The sequence below is a fragment of the Melanostigma gelatinosum genome (genome assembly GCF_949748355.1).
Source record: "Melanostigma gelatinosum genome assembly, chromosome: 6".
NCBI classification, from domain to species: Eukaryota; Metazoa; Chordata; class Actinopteri; order Perciformes; family Zoarcidae; genus Melanostigma; species Melanostigma gelatinosum.
In genome coordinates, this window is record NC_136639.1 from 22,865,071 (window position 1) to 22,889,488 (window position 24,418).

Here is a 24,418-nt window from a genome sequence, read left to right on the forward strand (position 1 = left end):
CTCTATTCTGATCGGGGTTGATGGCTTTTTAATACATGTGACGTGTATTTCGACCGTACTCATTTCCCTTTCCCTGTTACTCTTTCCTTTACAGAGCAGAGAGGATTCAGCCTGACTGAGACTACCAGAGAGAAGAGGTAAAAAGGAGCAATTCCTTCCTTTTTTTTAGATCAAATGCGCCTCCATATGTGTGCGTTTTCATGCGTCTCTCCAGTATTAAACCTGTGGTTGGGGTCTGAGTGTGCAGGATGTTACATACTTCCTGTTGCAAGGTCGAGGCCACAACACGCCCTGATTGCAACCTCAAACCAATAAACATCAAAACTCTCCTGCCCTCGAGACCTCGGATACATCTTAGCTATTGTCTGAAGCACATCAGTCATACTGAATTTGTAGCGTAAACATGTTGCAATATATGTTTTGGTTATAGATTTTTAACAGGCGCACCTGAATTAACATTTGCTTTACAATCTCACCCTGTGGCACATTTTGCCTCCTTTTGTTTTCACTTCATAAAATCCCACAATTCATCCTCATTTTGTAGATCATTTCACCTCGCCGCCCCGTGCATATGTCACACGCTCATACGTGTTGTTTGATGAAAACCATGCATCGCTTATTGTTGAGGAAACATTTTCTGATCATCCTATGAGGCAATTATCATCTAACATCGTTGGATTACTGTATCACAATAGACATCTGAATATTCACAACACCAGCCTTATGAGACTCACTAACTAATATGTCACCTCTGGCTCATACGTGATAAGCTTTACTAAATCATCATCAAATCACAGGCATCAATATGACCATCCACATGTAGTTGGGTTGTACACTCTAATCTTCAATGCCACACATATTAATATTCACATTGTGAGTCTACCGAAACATTACATCCCGGTCTGAGGTGTGTCGTGTCCACGCAGGGTTTTGGGTTTCCGTAAGCGGGCCCAGTCAGCAGAGGAGGAGAGCGGCGCATCGCTCCAGCACCTCACCCTCACAGAGTTCCTCAAAGAGTACGTGTTCGCCACAACGGCCTTGCACCCATGCATGTGTAGCTTAACTCACTCTAACCCCCCCCCCGCTGTAAAAAGAAACCACAACCCATTCCCCGACTCATCCATTAACCACCCGGATTCTTTTTCTGCAGCTGTATGTGACCTTTTTTTTTTACGGCAGGTCACTGCATATGTTTGTGCATGTTTCTCTTCTTTACGTTCTGTCGCCTTTTTACCGGGAATGCTGAATGGAGGTACCGTAGGTTGGTGCAAATAGCTGACACATCATCAATTGCATCTTGCCAAGGTCAGACTATAAATAGTATCCCCGAGAGTCCATAGTGACTTCCAAGCATGCCAAGCATGTTGTTAAGAGTAATAGTCTGTGGCCCAGGGTTCCTGGAAGACCGTCTGGACATTGTTTCATTTCAGCATGACACCAGTGTACCTGGTTATCTGAGTCTTAGTGTATGAAAAGTACTGAAATGTTCGTTTTAGAAAGAGTTTACATGTTGGACCTGAATGTTGCGATGACCGCTGACTTGACGTGTTCACGCTGGAACAGGATCGAGGACGAGGAGTGGGATAAGTACATAATCCCGTCGAAGGTCGAGTCGGAGAAGTACAAAGTCAGCCGGACCTTCAGCTTTCTTAAGAGCAGGATGTCCAGCACTCGCAACAAGACCAAGGTGAGCGAAGATTTCCCATCTATGTGGGTTTAAAAAAAACGGGGATTTGAGAAAGCTGAAACAACCCTCCCCCGCAGTAGCGCAGTAAAAGGTTTACCACCTTCGGCGGGACGGGCCGGGTCTGAATTCCTGTGCTGGGGAGCCCATTGTCTGCGTGTGGTGCCTTTATTTGGCGAGGGAGGAAAAAGAAAATTCCCCTCAGGTCTTAGCAACGGGACGCAGTGAAAATATCCTCTTACATAACGCGTAGAACCCCCCCCCCACACATACACACTCACACTCACACACAGCGAAAGGAGCCAAAACACATTCCATAGTACAATCTTAGAAACGTGCGCATGTGTTCAAGAACAGGTTTGCGTATACAGACGCACGATGCACATGGAGAGTCGAAAAACAAAACATGCACTCCTAGAGTCTGATGAGAAAATAAGCATTGCACTATCACACACATGCACAGAGGAATCCCCCCCCCCCCCCCTCTCTCTAAGGATGAAGCACCATAACAGCAGCCGTCCACAAAGTAAACACAAGCACAGAGGCCCCCTTCATCCACAACTAACCCCACTTTAACAGGTGCGTTTCATCAGGAAGATGACCGCTTCTGGCTTCTTTGAGTCATGGTATTTCTCTGCGGTGTACGCGATATTGTGGCACATTGACTGCAGTAAACGCCAGCTGTTTGTGAATGTTCATGACTTGCGTTTCAGGTGAAGGGGAAAGAGGTGAAGGAGGGAAAGGAGAAGACGGGAGCCGCTAATGGACACCAGTTTGTCCCAGCGACTCCATCCGGTCCCGCTCTCTGTGTGGCCTGCGACAAGCCTGTTTCTGGGAAGGAGCTGCTGCAGTGCTCCAGTAAGTATTTTGCTGTCAGCGCTGTAGTTGTGTTTATGTCTCGCGGCGGCTGAACTGTTTTAGGGTTTGTTTAAAAGCTCTTCGCACGTGCCGCCTTGCTGTTTTTCTTCACTCGGCAGCCATCTGGACACTGATTCCAGAAACGTTGTCCTTTGGTTTGTTACCAATCATCTGATGAAATTAACTGGGATTTCATTTGTTTTTGTCCGTAGACTGTTTCCTCTATGTCCACAAGAATTGTCGAGAGTCTGTTGCAGCCTGCGGCAAGGTAACCACCACAATTCTTAAAATATTTAAAATCATACATTAGTAGAAGGGAGAAGCACGGGCCAAGGAAGAACCTATTCGATTTTGGCACAGATCCGAATCACACGGCAGATATACGCTTTTCTTTTTCACTTATTGAAACGGCCTTGGCGGAGGTCTGCGCTCTCCAATTGCCCCATTGGTTTACATCTATGTTTACTAGCTTGCAGTGTTCTTTTTAACTTCCTTTTGTTGGCGCAGTTGGATGTCTCTTTTGGCGCAATGTCAGCAGAACAGCGTCGAACCAACAACCTGCGACGGATTGTAAGCGTCCTTTACCACCAGTGGTGAAAAGCTCCACAAGTCGCCTTTAAGTACACAATTAACACTCGGTGGTCTGAAAATCTGTCTCTCTCGTGTTGTCACTGTGCTACAGCTATTGTTATTTAAACTCTGAATCCAATAAGTTCACATATGATCTAAAAATCACTGGAAATTAGAAATCTCCATGTCCAGCGGTTTGAGGCGCGTGCCGTGCAGCGTTAGCGGCGACATCCCCGGTTCAAATCCAGCTTTTTTTATTGCAGCTCATTCCCTCCGCCTCTGCCTGTGTTTCCTGTGCCGTCTCATAAAGGCGCAATGCCAAAAACAAGATATAAATCAGCGACAGGCTGAAAGGGAAGCGGGTACAACAGGAAGACTCAAATTCCACGTATAACAAAATGTGCCTTCGATGTTTCACCAAACGTTACAGCTGCTGATGTGATTATGTGTCTCCTCAGAAGCCGCAGGAGAGGAATGTGTTGCTGCTGAAAAGCAAGGGCTCGTCTCTCCCACACAGTGAGTCAAATATTACCCCCCCCCCCCCCCCCCCACCCTGCACCTTCTCTCCTGTAACATGTCCTCCCTTTTGTCCTTGATTAAGTTTTTACCTGTCCTCCCTGCCCCCCCACTACTTGTTGTTCTTGCTATGGTAAAAAAAAGTTACATTTTAATCCGTCTCAGTGGGGGATCTGGCCTGGATTGTGCTTGTGTGTGTACACAATGAATTCCTTGACGTGAAGCTCTGTGTCTTCACCGTCCGAGTGTTTGATGTCCGACAAAGATGTCAAGTGTCGAACCCGATCAGCGTCCATTACGACAGCATCTTGTCACAACTGGCAGGCCGCGTGCCCAGTTAAACAATGAGAGAGGCCTGCGGACGTCCTCACAGCTTTTATTATTGGGTTACTGCCACACTCGGGGACGACATGGACATAAAGAAAGCACGATGGCATTTGAAGTATTTATTTGTGGAAGGGGAAAGTGTGACTAATTCCTCTCCCTTGCTCTTTTTTTCCTGGTCTGTCCTCCAGACTCTGTGAAAGACAACTCTCCGGCCACCGTTTTCTCCTCCTCGTCTTCACTTCCCACGACGACCAGGGAGAAGAGAGAAACAGTCGCCCCTCTCTCCAAAAGCTTCTCCATCTCTATAGACAGCAGGTAGGATGACAGTGTTGCCATTGTGTCACTACGTCCATCTTAAGGTGGCTCTAACTCACCAAAACTGATTTAATTAATCTGTATTACAGTATGTTGGGAAATCTAATTCCAAGGAAAACACGAAACACTTAAAACAATGTGATCTTGAATATCAAACTGGAATCAGTTTTGAAATGCTGATGTAAATAAAACCATAGTTCACAATCATGCACACCCATGCAAACACTCTTCGTCCTAAAAAACATTGTAACTCACAAATTTTGTGTCTGTGCAGACGGCTGAGCGATGCGGCGGGGGTGGACAGTGAGTGTGGGGTGACAGCTTGCACCTTGGCTGATGAGGGAACGCCGGTCACAGCGACTCCCCCATCCACCGAGCCGCCGATCGCCACGCAGGGTGAGAAAGACGAGCTTACCACGTGATTGGTCACACCTAGACAAATGTAACATTGAGAATTACTGTAGAGTGGATTTAATAATAATAATAATGATGATAATGTGGTGGCCATTTGTCGGAAAAATCGAAACCAAACATAAATCAAAGCGCCACTGACACACAGATAAAAGAGTTCATTGTCCAGCCAGGATTCTGTGTTTCTCATGATTTATCTAACAAAACAAAGAAACAACTGTCGCTGTCTCTCCTGCCATAGTTAAAAAACCATAGGCCCACCCCGGTGCATGCTGGTCCTGTACTACTCATATATATATATAACCGCAGGTGTCCACAGTGTTACCCAATTCATAAACAAACAAACAAAAAACGAAGTGTACTAAACAACAAGAAATGTAACTTAACGAACGAATGAAAAAAATCAAATCTAAATAAACCGACATCTAGAATAATTAAACAATACTACTTATGGATAAAATAACTAAATACTTACATCAAATACATGGCTCCTACAGATAATGATGATGATAGTAATAATAACGCTGTAAAAATAATGTTCACAAAATGCTTTACCTACAATGAAACAAAAGGCAGCAACAATATGAAATAGAAATAAGCACACACCAACAAATAAAGGTGAAAAAAAAAAGTTAAGGACAGATTAAAACTTTGCCAAAACTGAAACGTGCATAGGGAGTGATTCACATAAAAGCCTTTTTTATAAAAGTCTGTTTTTTGAAGGGATTTGAAAGATGAAACTGTTTTGGCCAGCTTACTTTCCTCAGACAGTTAGTCCCAAAGTTCAGGCGCCCTAAAGGAGGAAACACAGCCCCTATTAGTCTTGAGCCTGTTGCCCGCAAGAACAGCCATAAGAGCCTCACATGAAGATCTAAATCTACGTCGTAAAGAGTCCATCAGTATAGGAGGGGGCCCGGCCTCTCTGTGCTTTAAGCACAATCGCTGAAGTCTTGCTGTCAGCCAGTGCAGGTATGCAAAGTCTGGGGTCTCTATGTTTAGCTTAGCTGCATCATTTTGAACAGGCTGGAGACGTGAAATCCATTTTTGTGACCGAGGCAGGTAGAGAGAAGAAAGACATCGTTCATCGTTTTCTGTCCCACACAGATGCCGTCGACGCTCCTCTCATGAGCGGCCTGTCCGCTGAGCTGCTGGGACTCGAGGTGGAGTCGTGGAGTCTGGCGGTCAGCCCGGAGTTCTGCAGGCAACACGACAGGCACACCATTAAACGGCAGGAAGTAATTTACGGTGGGACAATTCTCCTGAATATCGGGTATATGTGGGTGGAGCCAAAGACTCAAGTGACTTGACTTGGACCTGGTCTATATGTCTTTAATATAGATTTTGTTTGGAGGAACTGAAGCAGTTATGAAGCCACTTGCTGTTCCACTTGGATTCAGACAGACATTGGTTTGCCTTTAGCGATCCCATAACCCCCTCTCACCCCCCCCCCCCCCCCCACTACATAGAGCTGATGCAGACGGAGCTGCACCACATTCAAACCCTGACGGTCATGTCGGGGGTGTTCCGGAGAGGCATGCTGGAGGAGCTGCAGCTCGACTGTGACTGCGTGGCCCGGATCTTCCCCTGCTTGGACCCTCTGCTGCTCTTTCACAAAAACCTCTTCGGAGCGCTGCTGGAGCGCCGACAGGCAGCGGCCCAAGCCGAGAACCCCCACAATTACCTCATCCATCAGATAGGGGACATTCTGCTCCAGCAGGTCGGTTCAGACGGTTTCATGCACATAAACTGCGCACAGACACGCGCTTCTGATCGACCTCTCACGGCCTCTCGCTCAGTTCTCAGATGAATACGCCGAGGAGATGAAGCAGGTGTACGGAGAGTTCTGCAGCCATCACACCGAGGCCGTCAACGTCTTCAAAGAGCTGCAGCAACAGAACAAAAAACTGCAAAACTTCGTCAAGGTAAGCGCCTGCTTCCAGACCTCTTCTGCTTTTAAAATAAGCAGGTTCACAGTCAAATGTGGAGGATTGAACAGGTGCTCATTTAACCTCTCTGCTCACAGCAACAGAGCAATAACACTCTGGTGAGACGGAGAGAGGTGCCAGAGTTTATCCTGCTGGTCACTCAGCGCATCACCAAGTACCCAGTGCTGCTGGAGAGGATATTACATTACACTCAGGGTATGTCGGCTCTGCTGTGTCCCAAACAAAACTGTAAACATGTGCAACTCTTAAGCCTGTTACATATTCTGTGGAAACGGCAACACAAAGAGAAAGGCAAGAGACATGTTTTATGTTCTTGCATAGCAAAATGGTTTAAACTTTTTAACACGATTGAACTATTCGCTGCATGTTTCGGGCCAGACTATTGCATGGAAATAATACGCTAGAGACTATATTAACTATAAAAAGGGAGATTATTTCCTGTGTTCAACATCGTACTTAACTAAAATGTGTTTTTTCAAAGTGAAAGAATGCTTCTTTTTTTTTTGCTGGATGCTTGAGAATATTTATTTTCCATGACTCGTGACAATTAGCAGTTAAGGAATAAAGAAAGTCAATCTCTAAAAAGTTGCTAAGTAAGCAGAGAGCTGGCATGTGCTTAACACTTTTCTTTATGTACCTGTGTTGAGTGTTATAAATTAAAAAACGGTTCATTTGAATGCCACACCTCTTTCCCCTCCACAGAGGGAAGTCGGGAACACTCTGACCTGTCGAGTGCCCTGGCCCAGATCCGCGACGTCATCGCTGCGGTGGACCTGACCGTGAATAGGTACGAGAGGTGTCAGGAGCTGCAGGAAGTGCTGGCCCGGCTGGAGAACAAGAGCTTCGCCAAGCTAAAGAACGACAAGGTATTCCGCAAACAGGACCTGCACAGCAAGCACAGGGATCTGCAGTACAAAGGGCTGGTCTACTGGAAGACCGCCACGGGACGTCTAAAAGGTGTGCGTGACCCCCATCTGTGCCACGAGATCTTTTGAGTTTAACTGAGCACCAATCTATATGCATTTCTTGTCTCCCCATTTCAGATACTCTGGCTCTCCTGCTCACAGATGTTCTGGTTTTCCTACAAGAGAAAGATCAACGCTTTGTGTTTGCTGCTGTGGTAAGAACTCTTTGAAATAAAGTAAAAAACATCTTGTCCAAGCTGTCGACTCGTATCTCCCCCTCCTCTATATCTTGACCGGTTTTATCTGCTTTTTCAGGACCAGAAGCCTCCTGTAATCCCTCTGCAGAAGCTCATTGTTCGAGAAGTAGCCAACGAGGAGAGAGGGATGTTCCTCATCTCCGCCTCCTCAGTGGGACCGGAGATGTACGAAGTCCACACCACCACTAGAGATGAGAGGAACGCGTGGATGAGACACATACGGCAAGCTGTGGAGAGGTGTGTGTGTGTGTGTGTGTTACGTTTACAGTGTTTGTGTGCGCCTGGTTTATGTGTGTAAGTTCATGTTCGCGTGTCACCTGTCATCTAACCTACTGGTCTTACCCAGCAGTTGTCCTGAGGAAGAGGAGGAGGAAGAGCGAAGTGCCGAGACAGAGGAGGCCAGGCGAGTGGCAGAAGTGAGAGTTCAGAAGATCGCCAAGTTCCAAGGTGAGAACACCCCCCCACCCCCACCCCCTTCATCATTCTTCAACAGAAACACAAAATGCTTCCTGAGTCCTGATCTCTGTGTTTGTTGTGTGCAGAGACGCTGTCGGGTCAGGACCAGCAGATCTGCAACAGCCTGGAGGAGAAGTTACAGCTCTACGCCGAGCTCACAGAGTTAACTCTCCGCTCGCCAGAACCTGTACTACACCGCCATCTGCTGGTACAACCAGACACCGACGGTGAGACGCCACGACAGGCCTCGGCACTGCTCACCGCTGCGCTCAGAGAAGGTAAGAGCGTGGCTGTGTGGCCAATGAAGGGCGAAGGGCTGTGTGATGCAGCAGTGTCACTTCCTGTACTGCACATATTTAACAAGCCTAATCATGGCTAATGATGTCACTGTGATTAGTGACTAACCTACATGAGAACATGAACCTGAATGCATCGTGCTGGCAGACAATTTTTTGTCAATCATCACATTCAACAGCATTTCAAAACACATTTTAAAATACAAAAAAAATATTTTGGTGGACATTCAAAATCATACGCTGTATTAATCACTTAGCATATCGAACCGTATGTCATTTTATATGAGCCTTTCCTGAAAAGGAGTGTCTTAGCAACATTATCCCCGATGTGCAAACCAAATTACAAATCGCACAACGATGACCACGTAATTTGAGTTTGAGCTCTAATCCACTGAAATAAGACAAAACTCCTGTGTGTGTGTGGGGGGGGGGGGGCATGACTTTTAATCAAACTAGAAGCTCAACAGCACATCATCTGTTTTAATTAGACTTACAAACTTCAATAGGATGACTCTGCACATTTGAAACATACGATATTGTAGGAAACAACATAAAAGTGCGACTTAGTAACGTTTTTTTGAACTATATGCTATACTGTAGGTTTGTGTTCTTCTCATTGTTGGTTGGTTGGCATTTGAACATCAGACTCGCAGCAACACTCTAACGAGTTTTTGCTCCCTCTGCAGCGGAGAACATGATCACCATTCTGCAGAGTCGTGATGGCCTCGCTGTAAAAAGTCCGAGCTCTCCGGTCCGAGGACCAGAGTGCTGCAGCTACAACAGCCACGGGAGCAGCATTCAGGAGTCTCCCTCTGAGCGTGAGTCATTCGGACTATCTTTTTGTGATGCTTGTCCTTAACACTACTTGATCTTCACTGATGCAGGTGAACCACATTGCCAAAAATAAATAAATGTGCAGGCGGTGACGTTTACTTCTCGTTGCCCCGCAGCGGATTATCTGAGCACGCTCAGCATGAGCTCCGCCTCTCCCGGATCAGACGGCGAGCTGACGGGGCCGGACGGCGCGCTATGGAGCCCGGCTGTCGATCTAAGAAGAGGAGATGCCAAAGGGACGCTGCTGAAGGTTCAACCGCCGTACCTCCTCCACAAGCAATGATCAAATAAACCTGCATTATCGTTCACTCTGTAATATCACCGTTTTCTGCAGGTGGCAGAGAGCGTTCAGAGTCTGACTCAGCTCCTCTACAGTCTGCAGGTGAGGAAAGACACACACGTGCTGAATGCACGAGTGACGGGGTTAGTGACTGGAGCTTGATCAGGTGTCTCCTCTTTGTGTTGGCAGGCTGCCGTGACCGTCCAGGACAGCTGCTATGAAGTCCAGAAACTCCTCCTCCAGGAGGGCGAAAGACCTCAGCTCCGAACCCTCACGTCCCTCCAAAACAGTTTGGTATGAGTCACCTAATAGTTGTGTTAAAATACATATGTCTTTACCACACGCATACCAGTCAATGCTTTTTTAGGAAGTTCTGTTGCCTCCTTTTTGAAATGATGACAGGAAATGTTGAACCGGTTTCCGTTGTCGTCCAGGAGCAGGAGAAGCAGAGGAGCGTTGATAAAAGGAAAGAGGAAGTAGAGAAGAGGGGTTCAGAGAGGAAGAAGGAGGAGGTGGATGAGGTGCAGAAACTTCACGTGAAGCTGAAACAGGTGCAGCATCGTTGGGACAAAGAGTGTCTGGCCAGAGAGAAACAACAGGTAGGCCTCGTGCTGACGCGCTCTCATTTGTCTCTCTTCTTTTGCCTTTTCTGCCTCTTTCTGTAGTTTGGATATTACACAAAAACGAAATGTTGCGGTTAGCATTGTGCACGCCCACATCTTTCAGCTTCTGCTAGTTTCTGATCTTATCACATCCAAATGCAAGCTGGCGCAGGTAAAACGTTGATATACTCCTCTTTCGACTAAGAAATCTAATTCTAGAAACAGTTAGACAGATTCTGATGCAGCTTCATCAGCGTAAAAAGTGAAGGTTGTCACATAACAACAAGACCTCTGACCTGAATGAATGAATTCACCTCTCCCTGATCAGATGCGTTTAGATGTCATCAGTTTGTGACGTGCAGTGCTGCTCATATGTTATTTCCGTTATGAAATGTTGTAACTTCCTTTTCCCTTTACCCACAGCTGGGAGTTTTTTTTGCCTGCACTTCTGGCTTACTGGCTACTTTTCTAAACATCTGCGGCACATAAACTTAAATATCTTACATAACATGCAGCAGCGATGCATTCTTGTCTGTCGGGGTTACGGTTGGCGAGTAAATTGGAGTCTAAAGACGGTATGAATGGTGTGTTTAATAAAGAACCTCAAACACACTCATTGTAGATGTACTGTGTCACAACATCACGATGCCACACACAGCATCAACACACCCCACGACAATCACAATTTACTTACTTTTTGATAATATGTGGAAGTCATAAAAATGTGACGTTTTAGATTGCTGCGACATTATCTGCGATCATGCTCAATTTATTGTGTTATTATTAGTAAGAAAGTATCAAACTAAATTTGTATAGCACTTTTTTTTAATGTCAAATGTTTTTCATTACCCCGTGTGTTTGTGTTTCGCAGTGCGAGCAGGAGAGCGAGCTGGAGCAGCGGGAGCAGCAGTGCCTCCTGGAGGCCGAGCAGCTGCGCTGCGAGCGCGAGGAGCTGGAGGCTCAGCTGCTGGAGTACCAGCAAAACCTAGACCGACTGAGGGAGGGCCAGAGGAGTGTGGAGAGGGAGAAGGAGAAGATCGGAGCCCAGCAGATGCTGCTGCAGCGCTGGAGGCACCACCGCCAGAGCAGCCTGCCCGTGACGATACCGCTGGATGGATACAAGGTAAAGGAAGGGAAGGGAGAGACAAAGGTACAGGAATGAATGAAAGCAACAAAAAAAGTAAATAATAATTGGTATTGTTTCGACGTCCCAGGTGTCCAGCCACAGCCGCTCAGGCAGCCTGGACGGTAACTGTTCGGTGTACGAGAACGAGGCCGCCCTGATTGCCTCCCTCCAGCAGAACCACCTCCGCCGGCCCGCCAACAACAACCAGCACCAGCGTCTGCTCTCCGCCCCGCCGACGAAGAACTGCGACAGCCCGCTGCACAGCTCCAGCTACGCCGCTAACCTCGGTCTCAGCGCCAGCCTCTACAACAGCCTCAACACCCTGCTGAGCCAGGCGCACGGCAAGCAGCCTCCGGATGGTCGGACGTACCCAAACCACGGCAACAACCGCGGCGGCCCCCGGCCGCAGAACAACCCCATCCAGCCCTTCAGCGGCAGGGTCACCGCACAGCCGCACGGGACCAACAGCAGTAAGTGTGCTCATGCCCCCCCCCCCCTCTAAATACAGTGTGCTGCACAGTTAGTGACAGTTAGTTTCAGCTCGGCTCAAAAAATGTTTCTCCCTCTAAAACACGTTGTTGTCCCTCTCAGCAGACTTCAGCCCGACGTTGGACAGGCACTCTCCGGGTCCATGGAGGTCAGAGGTCACCGGTCACAGACTCTATGAGGACGACTACTCCACGTCTCCCTCTCTCACCCCCCTCCTTCCCCCGCAGGCCTACCTCTCTCTCGAAGGACAGAACGGGGAGGAGGGAGGCGAGGAGAACATTGTTTATCTCTGAGAGCCTCCTGAGAGGTTGATCTGTTGCTCGTGTGCGTTTGTTACTCAAATGAGGGAAGAGGGAGGAAGCATACACGGATACAAGTGTGCCTTTATCAGCGTATGTGGCGGCCATTAATCGTTCCTCTTCCTGCCTCCTGAAACCGTTGTGCCTTTTTGCGAACCGAGTCTGTGTAAATCAGCTTTGACACGCATGTCTTTTTTTACTCCTACTCTGATGCTTTTTAGTATCCTTTGCACTTGTTTGACGGCAGAGGCGCATTCGTACCCCGAACACTGGGACCTAAAGCACCAGGATTATCAGGACAGAAGTATCTAAAAGCACTTAAAAGAAAATGGAGATATTTGAGAAGCCAATTGAGCCCTTCCCCTAAATGTATAGAGTGCTGTTATCTCTCCATGTGATCTTAAATGATATTTATAAGGGATTGTGAGCATCTGAAATCCATTAAAAGTATACTGAAGTTATTGTATGAATATTAAATACATGTATAGTTTCATGGAAAGGCTACAGATGTACATTGTGTTGGAAGAGGAATTTATATTCCGATTATTATCATTATTATTATTTCATTCACTTAAGTGCCAAAAATCTTGCTCTCCGATACTGTAAGTGATTTGTGTTTTCTGCTCATCTTCTTTTCTGATAATTTATTGTGTGTAAATTGCTTCGCGTACTGTCGACATTGATCATATTTTTGTTGTAATCCTTGTAATCAGATTTGTGCCATATTAATATTGTGCTGTCTATAAAACAAATGATCGTATCAAACGTCTGTTTTTCAGTGTACTTTGCTCCGCCTTCAAAGCAACATCAGTTTGACATTTACACACGTCTCGTTGCGCAACACTCTTACAGTAGTTGCAGGCAGGCTGCCTTTAACCATCGACTCGTGGGACTTTCAGTTGGTACGTGTGTGCAGCGAGTGTCACTCTGTGTCTGCTTTTTTTATGCATGAAGAGGATGCCAAGTTCCAGAACACACTTCATTGACCTGCTTTGGTTGCAACTAATCTTTTCTATGGATCTCAGGGGAGGCTGCTTGGACACTGGTGAGTTTTGTTCAGCATCTCCAAATTATACAACTCCTCCAAATGTGTCCTGTAACTTTACGTGTGTGTGTGCCAGTTTTGCAGCCCCCGAGCCTGAGCATCAGTCATCCGCGGGTCGACAGCGACGGGCGAAGCCTCTCAGTGAGCTGGCGGGTGAACCACAGCAGCTTAGTGGGCGACGTTTACGAGATCCAGATCAGCCGTGCTGAAAGCCACGCCGTCATTTACACCGTGAGTAGCCTGCTGAGGGATTTGTCGTCTGGGTTTTGGGCTGTTTAAAGGCTCTTTAAATTTTGATGGCATTATCCTACTCTTTAACAGCATTCACTCCACAATGCTTGCTTCTTTTTTTTTGTTTTGTTATTCCAGAGGAATCTGAGTTTATCGTCCATGGATTCCGATGAATACGCATGGACGTGGACCTCCGATGTGCCTCTGGAGTGTGTGAATCACTCGGTCAGGTTGCGACAGTTCTATAACCGGTCTGTCCCGAGTCCCTGGAGCGACTGGGTGACCAACTACGGTGAGACGACGCTACCCTCGGTGCTTAGTAGAACTAAACCCAAACGCATATTGTGTTGAGCTGTTTCACTGATAAGATCGTGACAGTGATCGGGAGTGAGGCCCCCACCATCCTTTTTTTTTTTTATTTCACTTCCCTTCCATTGATCTTATCCTCTATCAGTGTCTCTCAACTGCTGCATGTCTGTTGCAATGTGCATTCTACTTCTTTTCCATTGGGGGGTGATTAGAGTTCAGTGGCCCCCAGAACGTGCCAAAGGGTTATAGATGCAGCCCCCCCCCCCCCCCCCCCATGAACCTGCTCTGTGCCCTGTAGGAGCCCAGGCACAGGATGAGACTCTGATCTTCCCCTCCCAGCGGGTGCTGAGGGAGCACACCAGTGCCGTGTTCTGCTGCATTCCCCCAAGAGGAGTCGGTGTTACCGGCATGGCCTTCAATAACAGAGGATACCCTCTTATCAACGTTGGGGCCACTGGAGTCAAGGCCATAGCTGTGCATAACCTGACCATCCCAACAACATTCATCAAGGAGCTTTTACTCTCCTGCAGCGACGCAAGAGGCAAGATCAGTCACACCCGGAACTACATAAGTTGTGAGTTTGTATTATTCATATTTATATTTACATTCTTGACTTTTCTTTTTAAATATCATTTTTCCTGTGTGTGTGTGTGTGTGTGTGTGTGTGTGTGTGTGTGTGTGTGTGTGTGTGTGTGTGTGTGTGTGTGTGTGTGTGTGTGTGTGTGTGTGTGTGTGTGTGTGTGTGTGTGTGTGTGTGTGTGTGTGTGTGTGTGTGTGTGTGTGTGTGTGTGTGTGTGTGTGTGTGTGTGTGTGTGTGTGTGTTGCAGTTCCTCCCCAGAGGCCCGGAAACCTCCGGTGCGCCACCTCAGACATGAGAACTGTCATGTGCACCTGGGATTCAGGCAGACAACGACACCTGGACGATGGCAACAAACAAAATCACACTCTCCACATAGAGTAAGAGCACACATTATCAGACAGTTCGAAAAACAATACTCTCCGGGAGGGTTACGTATGAGTTTCACAATAAAGACTCCAAAATCTTAATTTGAGATAAAAACTGAAGCCTTTTTTTGTTGTTTTGAATCCTCGAGTTTGCCATTTTGGTCGTTGTTTTTTTGCAACCAATGAACAGAAATTACCATATTTGGAAGCCCGCCATAAAGCATACCTTGCTTTATGGTCTATTTGACTCTAAATGGACTATAATTTATGAAATGAACATCATGTTGTATTGAAGAAGACTTGAAACTAGAGCTTGAGACCATAAACTCATGTTCACAATGTTTACTGAGGTAATAAATCAAGTGAGAAGTAGAGTCACTTTCTCATAGACTTCTATACAACCAGACTTATTTTTGAAACCAGAGGAGTCGCCCCCTGCTGGCTTTTAAGAATTCAAGTTTAAGGTACTTCTGCAAGTGTGGGATGTAAGCCCTTAACCAAGGAACAGTGACTGTGCCAGTTATAATCAAACGCCCTGTGGCAATTCAACTTTCCACGTCAGCAGTAATGTCTACATATTTTTCAACCACACTCTAAACAGGATTACGGGGCAGAAAAGCTCATTGGTTGTTGTTGTTTTTTCCCACTCCTTTCTTTCTCGGTGACAACACAGGAACTCAGACCGGAATCCCATCAGGTGTAAGCCGTTGTCTTGTTCTTTCCCGACCGTCCCGCAGCGGGAAGAATACAACATCAGTGTGGTGGTGAAGGACCAGCTGGGAGAGGAGACGGAGAGCTACAGCTTCAACATATCTGACAGAGGTCAGAGGTCACACAAACATTAAACAGGATATGTTGTAGCCAAACACGTTAAATTGATTGTGTGTGTGTGTGTCTGTGTCTGTGTGTGTCTGTGTGTGTGTGTGTGTGTGTGTTGTTGTCGTTAGTGTCTCCTGTGGTGGTGGTTGTCAGGGTGAGCCCTGGGGTGTCACACTCCACTGTGTCCTGGGTCGTCCGAGGCAACTTGACCCGACTGAACCTCCTCTGTGAGGTCACCACAGACCCGGACAGCAGCACTCAGGTGAGTTTAATCCGCTGTTCATACTGCAGAATTGAAAGTTGGACATTTCAGTGCATTTAAAAATGTTAAATAAACGACGACCTTCCGTCTGTGTGTCACAGCTGATTTGCAACAATGCGAGCGGTCACTGCGAAGTCGAACTGGAACATCTGCTTCCCAACACCTGCTACTCTGCGAGGGCACGCTGCTCTGCCGGCGGCAGGCTCTGGGGAGAATGGACACAGCCCATATCCTTCACTACCTGTAGGTATCACCAGGATAACGTGGTGGTCAAGCTCAATGAAGTCTAAATCAAGACCATGCTCAGACCAGAGATCAAAAAATGTTCAAGTTGAGACTAAATCAGGCAATGAATGACCTCCTATGGCCCTATGGTTGATGAAAACACGATCAAATAAACTGATTTAATACGGCCCTAAAAACTGTTGAGCCAACAATACAAGTCCTACATATCAAGAAGTTGGTTCAAGGCGAGGCTGTAAGCTACTGGTAGTACCACAGTCTGAGTAAGTACGAGTATACTGGAAGGATCTTCATGTCGGTGATGCCTGAAACAAATATTCTCTCTGATCTCCTCAGATCCGATGGTGTCCTTGGATGTGTGGAGGAGAATAAAGCAGCTGTCCGACCCGAACACTCGTCAAGTCACTCTATTGTGGACTACAGTGAGACACTGTGCTTGTTTTTCTTTTTTTTACCAAAGCAGCAACTTTTCCCCAACATGACCCCCCCCCCCCCCCCCCATCCTTTGTTCTTAGCATGTTCCCGGCTCAGCAGCCACGGTGAACATCAAGGGCTACGTAGTTCAGTGGTCCCAGGGAGGCCAAAACCGGACCGAGCGGAAGGACGGCAGACAAACCCAGGCGGAGGTCTCCATCGATGCGGGACAGCATGACTTCACTGTCCAGGCGGTTGTCCTCACCGGCTCCACCGTCCCAGCTCACATCACCGTCCCTCAGAGGGATGACGGAGGTGAGGTTCTCCTAGTTCAGTGTTGATGGAGGTTTTCCCTCTGCAAGTGTCCTCTAGTTGATTTTTGTTGTTGTTCTTGTTGCGTTTTTGGATTTACCCTCACTCATCATACTTTTCTGGTTGCAACACCACTGTCTGAAATTTGCGTCTCTGCCCAGAAACCCTCCCCGCGAAGAAGCGGGTGAGCAGCAACACGGCCGCTGGGTTTAACCTGTCCTGGGACGACGGGGACACCGCCACCTGTGGCTACACTGTGGAGTGGTGCATCTTGGGACACGCAGTACCATGTACCGATGCGGTGCGTTGGGTGAAGGTGCTGGAGGGAAACAACACGCTGGTCCTACCTGCTGGTAAGGTTTTGTTGTTTTCTTTAAGTGGTCTGTAAATGCACATTACGTTGTTGTTTTTCTGTTTTGGAGGGAAAAAAACATTTAGTATTTTTCCCTTTTTCTTTATTTTGCAGGACATTTCAAAGCAGGTTGTAGGTATACATTTAATATCTATGAATGCACAGAAAATGGACACAGACTACTGGAGGCGCAGACTGGATACTCACAAGAGCTCCGTGAGTGTTATGTACTAGAGATGTGTGTCTGTGTTCTCGTGTTCATGTTCTGCTGGTTCTTAGAGGGGTGATGGTATGTTTCAGATGACGCTGATAGTTCAACAGACAGTGAGACACACTGCAGAGGAGATGAGGTGTTGACGTGGTTAAAATTGAAACCAAGTCTTTATCAGAGGATATCCTCCAGATGTCATCTATGCACCATCACTTTCCTGTTTGTCAGATTCCAGGAGGGGGAAGGACAACAAGGCATGCAAATAATATTTCTGTTTACTGACGACCACTTTTCATTTTGTTAAAAAAAACACGAAAGCAATCAGATCGAAGCTTTTGCGGCAGGTTGTGACATCAGCACAGCGATGCCAGCGTCAGATTAAAAAGTCCCTGTAGGTTCTTATCAGTTGAGGAAGTTGCGTTCTTGCTTAACGTCTGTTGTTTTGATTCTATCTGTCATTTTCTTCAGAATCTGTAAAGTCCCCGAGTTTGGTTGAACCCGTTCAGAGCACATCATGCTCGGTGACGCTGGAGTGGCGCTACGACGAGGACGAGCCGGCCCACCCGGCATTCATCACGGGTTACCTGGTTACAGCACAGGAAGTCGGGTCCGGTAGGTGCAAAGGAGAGCTTCCAGTGATCAAGAATAACTATGTTCATAAACAAAACGTGCAAAAATGACTGTTCTGAAACATGAAACGAGGTATTTATCAATCTCGTGTACGTTTTTAGATCAGTTCAACGTGTCCGTGGCGGACCCCCGCAGGAAGTCAGTGACCATAGAGGGTCTGCAGCAGAACAAAGAGTACGCTTTCTCTGTGAGCGCGCTCACTAAGGAGGGGCCTGGAGAACCAACCAGTATCACCATCAGGACCAGAACCAACTGTGAGCTCCACAACATCCGGTGCAACCAGATACAACATTTATTTATCTTTATTTTAGAATCTCTACACGTGTCAGATTCCATTACACCGACTTTGAATTCCACTGTTTGATTGTGCTCGTCTTGTGTTTCCTCTGGTAGATGCTGCTCACCTGGCCAAGGTACTGACTCCCATCCTGTTACTGCTGGGCTGCATCGGTCTCATGTGGCCTCAAAGGAAATTGTGAGTAACTTGATCTTTAAATCTTGAGTTAAACGTTCCTTCCTGCAGAAGATGATCAGAGGCCTGTACCATGAAGCAGGATTTGGGGTTTAACGCTGTGTTCTTATGCTGCACACCTAAACCACTGATGAGATGAACACGTATAAAAGCACCGCCCTCCTGACCAATCAAAGCTCATTGTGCGGGTCAAATATTACGCAAATATAAAGATCACATTTCCACACATGGAAAATGAGAGAGAAAGTTCAAAGTCCTGGAAAAGCTTGTGTTGTGCTGCCACGTGTCACATGGCAGCACATGCAGGTTACAACTGAAGTGGCCGAAACTCAAATAATGTAAGTTACATTACCCTTCAAATGTAAAATATGAGGTACTGCTGGCTGGTAACTGGTAGTTGTACCTAAGAGATGAATCCATAGATGACACGCCTTTTTAAATTGGACTTCCACAAAGAGGAGCATCCCCGTCTGTCCTACCAACTAGATCCTCACAGAAAGAAACATTGCCTGCAATAGTCCACCTTCTCTCTCTCTCGCTCTCGCTCAAGCCCACACACAGCAAGAGACATCTTTGTAATGATGTAAACACTTCCTTAATTCCCAGAATGTTATTTTCTGATAAAATACCCTGCTTCAATCCATAATTGTAGGCGTTTAGCCTTTCAAAAACATGTTCACTGCTGTCGAGGCAATTCTGTAATCCCACTGACACCGTGGAACGAGACACAAATCTCCTGCGGTGTCACACTTTTAAAGCTCAGAGCATGGCACACATGACAGGTGTTAGGGTGAAATGTGCACCCCGATGAGAAGCTGTTCTCTGTCGCTTTATACTTTGGCTTGGTCATCCCCCTCTGGTTGCTTCCTTTAGTTAGTAACTTGCATGTGTTCAACAGACAAAGACTTGATTCGCCTTCTGATCGTCATCCAGGTGGGAAACATTTCCTTAGTTGATGTAATCGGACCAGGATTCGTTCCCTTACACTGCAGTCAAAGCGTTTACTCTCCCGCTCGCCACAAAGGGAGGAATGTACCTGTATAAACAGCAAATTACATTTATATAATCCCAATAATACAAACTCAGATTCTTCCATTAAAGGGCCAAGAAGTCATAAAATATGACAGACATTTGAAGTTCGGTCATATGCCGCAAACATAGAAACCCTGGCTTGACAACCACCACTGTAGGACGGCTGAGTGTGCCGGCGGTTGTTGGGGTTAGTGAAGCCTGAGAAGATGAAGATGCATCGGGCAGGTTGGACTCTCTTGGCAGTAACGGAGCCGCTCTCTCTCTCCCATCGTTGGGTTTCTCTTCCAGGCTCAGGAGTGGGCTGAAGGAGATATTTGCTTATCCTGCTGGTATGAACATCAAAACCCCGGAGTTAGACGGCTTCCTGCACGAGGTACGGACAAACCAGTGCAACGACTGTGTGCTCACCATAAGATACACTTACTACAGAATACTTCATGTTTGTTCTTTTTAGATAGCGTGGAATTATGAAACCATTTCAGCAAAGTGAATCTGATCAGGTCCTTCCTCCACCGTGGTTTAAAAAAAAGATTTGTCGTCTTTGGATTATTCTAGATTTCATAAACACTTAATTCAGGTGGCTTGTGAACTGCTTTGTTTTGTTAAATTGGCTTATTTCACTCACGTTAAGCATCACACAGAGATACTGTATTCATAAATGACAAACCGTAACAGTGTTAGTGTTTTGCAGAAGAGTTCAAATAGACCATCGGAAAGCAACTCCTCAATGAAATAACCTTATTTCTTTATACAAAACAGGTTTTCAGGCAAAATTCGGTATCTGTCAGTCTGGGTCTTATGCTCATATTTCTGGTCCATTATAGTAAGCCGTCACTTTGGCAAGAAAAATGGCACTCAGGGCAATGAGATTCCTGTAAAAACCCAAATTCAACAGAAATCATTTCAAACATTTTCACTTTGAGTGGAGACTAGATTTAATGCACAACCATTCCATGTGCAATCGGCCCACAGGCCCGCTTCTATTACCTGAAGTTAGTGTAATTATCGGCCTGGTATTAACATTTAACCCTTTCTGCATGTTTTGCACAGACTGCTGAGTGGCTGCGGCCCCAGAGGGCGGAGGAGTGCAGCAGCTGCGACATAGAGATCCTGAACACCGGATCTCCTCTGGACGAACCCACCGCACTGAGAGATCCAGATCCCCGTCCCGGTTCCCAGTCCTCCCCCTCAGCCCGGTCGCTGCTCCAAGCGGACTACTGTCCGCAGTCGGTCCCGGTGCTCTGGGGCGGACCGGCCCTTCAGCCGATCACATGCGTCACCAACGAGACTTATTTGCACACCGGGGAGGATTTGTCTGAGGCACAAGAAGTCCCGTTCACTGGAATCCAATCAAAGTTTGAGTCAGCGAGTGTTCTATATGCTTATATCTCCATTGATGGGTTCAAAGTTAAAGACCAAACCTGCTGACAGGCTTCTAGAGTTTAAAGACTGTAAATAGATGCTTTGTTCATTAGCAATGTGAGTCTTTCGAATGTAAATACAAGAAGCTTTGGTATTTATGCCACATTTTAACAGAACACATTGTAAGTAGAGCAGAAAACACAGCAGTTCAAAGTTAACACCACAAGAGGAACTTACTTTAAAAAGTTTGAAGATCTTATCTCGGCTACTGGATGAAGCTGAACATGGAATAGTGTTCGACGTTCATGATACTATCATATATTCTATGGTATTAACATTTTAGGAAATTAAAATGATTGATTTGGCTTTTTGCGCATGTTTAAGATCTCACATCTGAGGAAACAGAGTGTGGAACTGTTACACGTGCAGCTTCATCAATAAACACAGAACCGGTTTATAGCAGGAAATCTCCTACAGCTAATAACTGTGTGTTGATGTAACTTTTGTCCGAGAATAGCAGCTGTGTGACAGTTTATTTTGCTCTAGGTTATAATTAAAGCTCACCCTGAACGCCCTCATGAGGGGTTAAGCGTCGACAGTTTGTACTGGTGTAATACTTTTGACAAGTTTACATATGAGCAATGTTTTATTGAACTGCCAGAAATGTTTCAGCAGTTGTCATTTAACAGACTCCAGGTTTAGAACATCTGACTGATCTCTCTTCATACATAAACCCCGGCGCTGATGGATATTTAGAAAGTTATGTAATCTCTTAAGTATACAAACTAAATCATATGAAGTATAAACTACTTAAATCTGATTAAATCTGTGGCTCAGTGCAACCCAAACCATTTTTTCTTGTTTTGAAAAAAATGTATGCACAAGTCAAAAGATTGGTATCCAGCTATCAGTTACATCGGCTCTGCTGTGATGACTTTTCGCAGAATTTCCGCCTCAGTTCCGCTAAATCTCCTCCCCTGAGCTCAACTCTGGTTTCTACAAGCAGAACCGGTTCTGAAAAACCACAAAGCGTCAGACCGGCACTGTGATGTGGCTGTGACGGAGCCAGCTACTAGAGTAGCGACATTGTCAGAAGTCCACACACATTTCTTTCCTCATTCCTATAAAGACATTTGAAATACACCATCTATCACAGGAGAAACCATGTTGAGTCTGTCACAGAAATGAGCATTTCTTCACATTGCACTAAATGTTTTTTAAAAAGTCAGTTTAATCGAGTCAGAAGTATTTCAAAGCAGACAACAGATATAAAACATTTCCACAGTGGATGCTCGCGTCCAGGCGATTGGTCACGGGAGCAAGGCGTGACCTCGTTCCCTCAGTAATGCAGAGTTCACAGAAGAAGAAGAAAGGGAAACTAGAAAGCAGCAGGCTCCAACCTGCCGGACAAGCGGCTCACAGCAGTCTGCACCGGTTTACCTGGCGAACAGACTCAGGACACCCTCACACCTGAAAGCCAGTCTTCACACAGACGTCCTCTGTTTCACTCTCACCCTCAGTTTGCTGTGCTTTCTGAAAAAGGGAAACACAAATGAGTGTGTTTACATGACGAGTACAGAAAACTAAAACATTAATATGAAGGGGGGGGGGGGTCATGTCTTTTCTGTTGATGAGCTGGGATACAAAGTCCAGACATGCGACGCTAAAGGCAGGTGAATGAATGCCAGTTTGCAAGAGCGCTGTGTCAAAGTTTTAAATTGGAGCTGCGGCGCGAGTGCGTCCGTTCGTTACCGTTGGGGCGGCGACACCATGCACTTCCAGAGGACGGCGTAGAGAGCAAGCAAAAGGGCAATGAACACGGTGGCTGCAATAGCACCTGAAAGCAAAGAAATTAAAAAGCATGCGTTAAAAACACATGCAGCCCCGCGAGGACAGCACAAGTGTACGTCTGCAGGAGTACTGCAGGAATTATTTGTTTAACCGCTTTTAATCCCATGAATGAGCCAGCTCCAGTCATAAAAGCGGGGCTCACCGGGGATGATTCCACTGCTGCTGGTTAAAGAGTCCTCTGTGTGAGAGGGATGAGTGGCAGCTGTAATTGACCCTTCATGGAGAGAGAAATAAACAGAAATACTTAACAGTGCTGATATAAAAAGACAATGTGAGATAAGTTTGCCTCATAACTGATTCATTAAAGAATATATAGGATTTAAATAGGAATTAAAACTATCCATCTTTGTTGTCAGTAACTCCCCTCTAATCGACGAATTTAATAAGTTTTATTATAGGCATTATCTATCTAAAGCATTCATATATCACCAAGTTACACTTAGTAGATGTCATAAGAAAAGCAAAACAAATGATTTAAAAAAAATCATGTGTCACAAAAGGTTTAAAAAAATGTCAAAGTATATCAGGAAGATTTTTTAAAGTAATTTTATAGTATGTCAATTTCTTTTTTTTTTAAGTCAACAGCATATTGTAAAGAAGTTTAAGGAATTATTTTTGAAAATCAAGTAACAAAGTTTTCAAAATTGTATATCAAACCATTAAAAATGTAAATGCACAGTATGTCAGTGAGGAAAGTCGTCATAAAAAAAAGGTAAAATAAAAAGTACAGTACGTCATAAATAATGAGCATTTCTGTGATCACTTTTCCTCTTTGGAACTTTTCTCTCAACTAAAGTAGTTTTGATTGCCAGTCATCTGAAGCTGACATACCACTAGGTATGATTCACCCATTCATCTGGCACTGTAAAGTACTGTGCTAGTGGAAGTACATGTAGTTCAGATTTTTATAAAGAACGAAATAAAAAACGTGTATGTATATTAAATGTATAACAAAAAAAACACAGAACCCAGTTAAACGGCTCACGAGGGAGAAGACTTCAAACTCACCATTCCTCCGTTGAACAGTGTGTAAAAGCTGTAGTGTCAGATCTGGGTCAACCATCTGAAAATGCAGCAAAAACATTCGCGTTGGAACAACAACAAAAAAGAAAAGTGGAGCAGAGGGCACTGACAGGACACACGGCTCGGTCGTACGCAGGCTAAAACAGCCATTTAATGTGAAGGAAGAAGAAAGGAAGAAGTGAAGTGCAGGCAGGATCAGTGAGGCTGCTGGGAAACGTGCTGTAGGAAGTCCCAACAATGTGGAAAATCAGAGCGCTTCGGGCATCAAAGATAAGAAAACGTGCAAGACAAGAAATGTAGAAGAAAGCCACAAAGGCGTTTTAACCCCCCCAAACACTTTGCGCCGAAGCACGTGCTCCTGCAGCTGGGTGTTTAAAAACAGCTTCCAGTCGAGCCCTATACTGAAAACACTACACACTGAATGTAAACAAATAACGTTCAAACCAGCTACGAGTCAGCTTTCCGTCGTAAAGATACGAGTCTATCCTAAAGAGAGCTCTCTCCCCGTGCTAGCTTCTTACCTCTGAGCTGTTCCCGTCGCTGGTGACGTTCTTGTTTTTCACCTCCGTCCACATTTTCGTGCAGCTTTACTTCATCAATTGGTGTTTTCTTCTCACCTCAGCTGTGCGCCGAGGCGCGCCTCTCCTGCTGCCTTCAGGTGCTTTTTTTGAACTCGTAGCCTTCTCTTCACGTAGACCAGAGCCTCGCGCCACGCTGTAGGTCTATTAGGCCAA

General features: G+C 45.9%; 3 protein-coding genes across 5 annotated transcripts in view; 2 read left to right on the forward strand and 1 right to left on the reverse strand.

Annotated features, from left to right (window-relative positions):
- Window positions 1–12,922, forward strand: part of LOC306778465 (rho guanine nucleotide exchange factor 28-like) — a 35,993-nt gene extending 23,071 nt beyond the window's left edge. For 2 of the 3 annotated variants that reach the window (XM_079269958.1, XM_079269960.1), the window contains 25 exons: window positions 95–137; window positions 927–1,016; window positions 1,564–1,687; window positions 2,398–2,542; window positions 2,755–2,810; window positions 3,571–3,628; window positions 4,144–4,270; window positions 4,545–4,666; window positions 5,786–5,926; window positions 6,148–6,398; window positions 6,478–6,603; window positions 6,705–6,822; window positions 7,330–7,584; window positions 7,671–7,747; window positions 7,848–8,026; window positions 8,139–8,236; window positions 8,332–8,523; window positions 9,228–9,359; window positions 9,492–9,625; window positions 9,710–9,757; window positions 9,845–9,949; window positions 10,090–10,254; window positions 11,129–11,380; window positions 11,472–11,853; window positions 11,975–12,922. In XM_079269958.1, the coding sequence (XP_079126084.1) occupies window positions 95–137; window positions 927–1,016; window positions 1,564–1,687; window positions 2,398–2,542; window positions 2,755–2,810; window positions 3,571–3,628; window positions 4,144–4,270; window positions 4,545–4,666; window positions 5,786–5,926; window positions 6,148–6,398; window positions 6,478–6,603; window positions 6,705–6,822; window positions 7,330–7,584; window positions 7,671–7,747; window positions 7,848–8,026; window positions 8,139–8,236; window positions 8,332–8,523; window positions 9,228–9,359; window positions 9,492–9,625; window positions 9,710–9,757; window positions 9,845–9,949; window positions 10,090–10,254; window positions 11,129–11,380; window positions 11,472–11,853; window positions 11,975–12,165 (3,611 nt within the window). In that variant the 3' untranslated portion in view covers window positions 12,166–12,922. The remainder of the gene's footprint in view (window positions 1–94; window positions 138–926; window positions 1,017–1,563; window positions 1,688–2,397; window positions 2,543–2,754; window positions 2,811–3,570; window positions 3,629–4,143; window positions 4,271–4,544; window positions 4,667–5,785; window positions 5,927–6,147; window positions 6,399–6,477; window positions 6,604–6,704; window positions 6,823–7,329; window positions 7,585–7,670; window positions 7,748–7,847; window positions 8,027–8,138; window positions 8,237–8,331; window positions 8,524–9,227; window positions 9,360–9,491; window positions 9,626–9,709; window positions 9,758–9,844; window positions 9,950–10,089; window positions 10,255–11,128; window positions 11,381–11,471; window positions 11,854–11,974) is intronic. The other variant, XM_079269959.1, reaches the window with a different exon arrangement.
- Window positions 12,923–13,143: 221 nt separating this feature from the next.
- Window positions 13,144–21,362, forward strand: osmr (oncostatin M receptor). Its single transcript, XM_079270586.1, has 17 exons — window positions 13,144–13,216; window positions 13,293–13,447; window positions 13,586–13,739; window positions 14,055–14,330; window positions 14,584–14,713; window positions 15,375–15,523; window positions 15,649–15,782; window positions 15,884–16,025; window positions 16,362–16,447; window positions 16,541–16,754; window positions 16,913–17,104; window positions 17,218–17,319; window positions 17,783–17,926; window positions 18,046–18,198; window positions 18,338–18,419; window positions 19,737–19,821; window positions 20,499–21,362. The coding sequence occupies exons 1-17, from the start codon at window positions 13,186–13,188 to the stop codon at window positions 20,874–20,876; spliced, it is 2,607 nt and encodes an 868-aa protein (XP_079126712.1). The 5' UTR covers window positions 13,144–13,185; the 3' UTR covers window positions 20,877–21,362.
- Window positions 21,363–22,021: 659 nt separating this feature from the next.
- Window positions 22,022–24,343, reverse strand: LOC306778173 (uncharacterized protein). The gene is made up of 5 exons (XM_079269602.1): window positions 24,206–24,343; window positions 23,670–23,724; window positions 22,804–22,875; window positions 22,563–22,647; window positions 22,022–22,343 (listed from the first exon to the last, which is right to left on the reverse strand). Exons 1-5 carry the CDS (start codon window positions 24,257–24,259, stop codon window positions 22,295–22,297), a joined length of 315 nt encoding a protein of 104 aa, XP_079125728.1. The 5' UTR covers window positions 24,260–24,343; the 3' UTR covers window positions 22,022–22,294.
- Window positions 24,344–24,418: the final 75 nt, after the last annotated feature.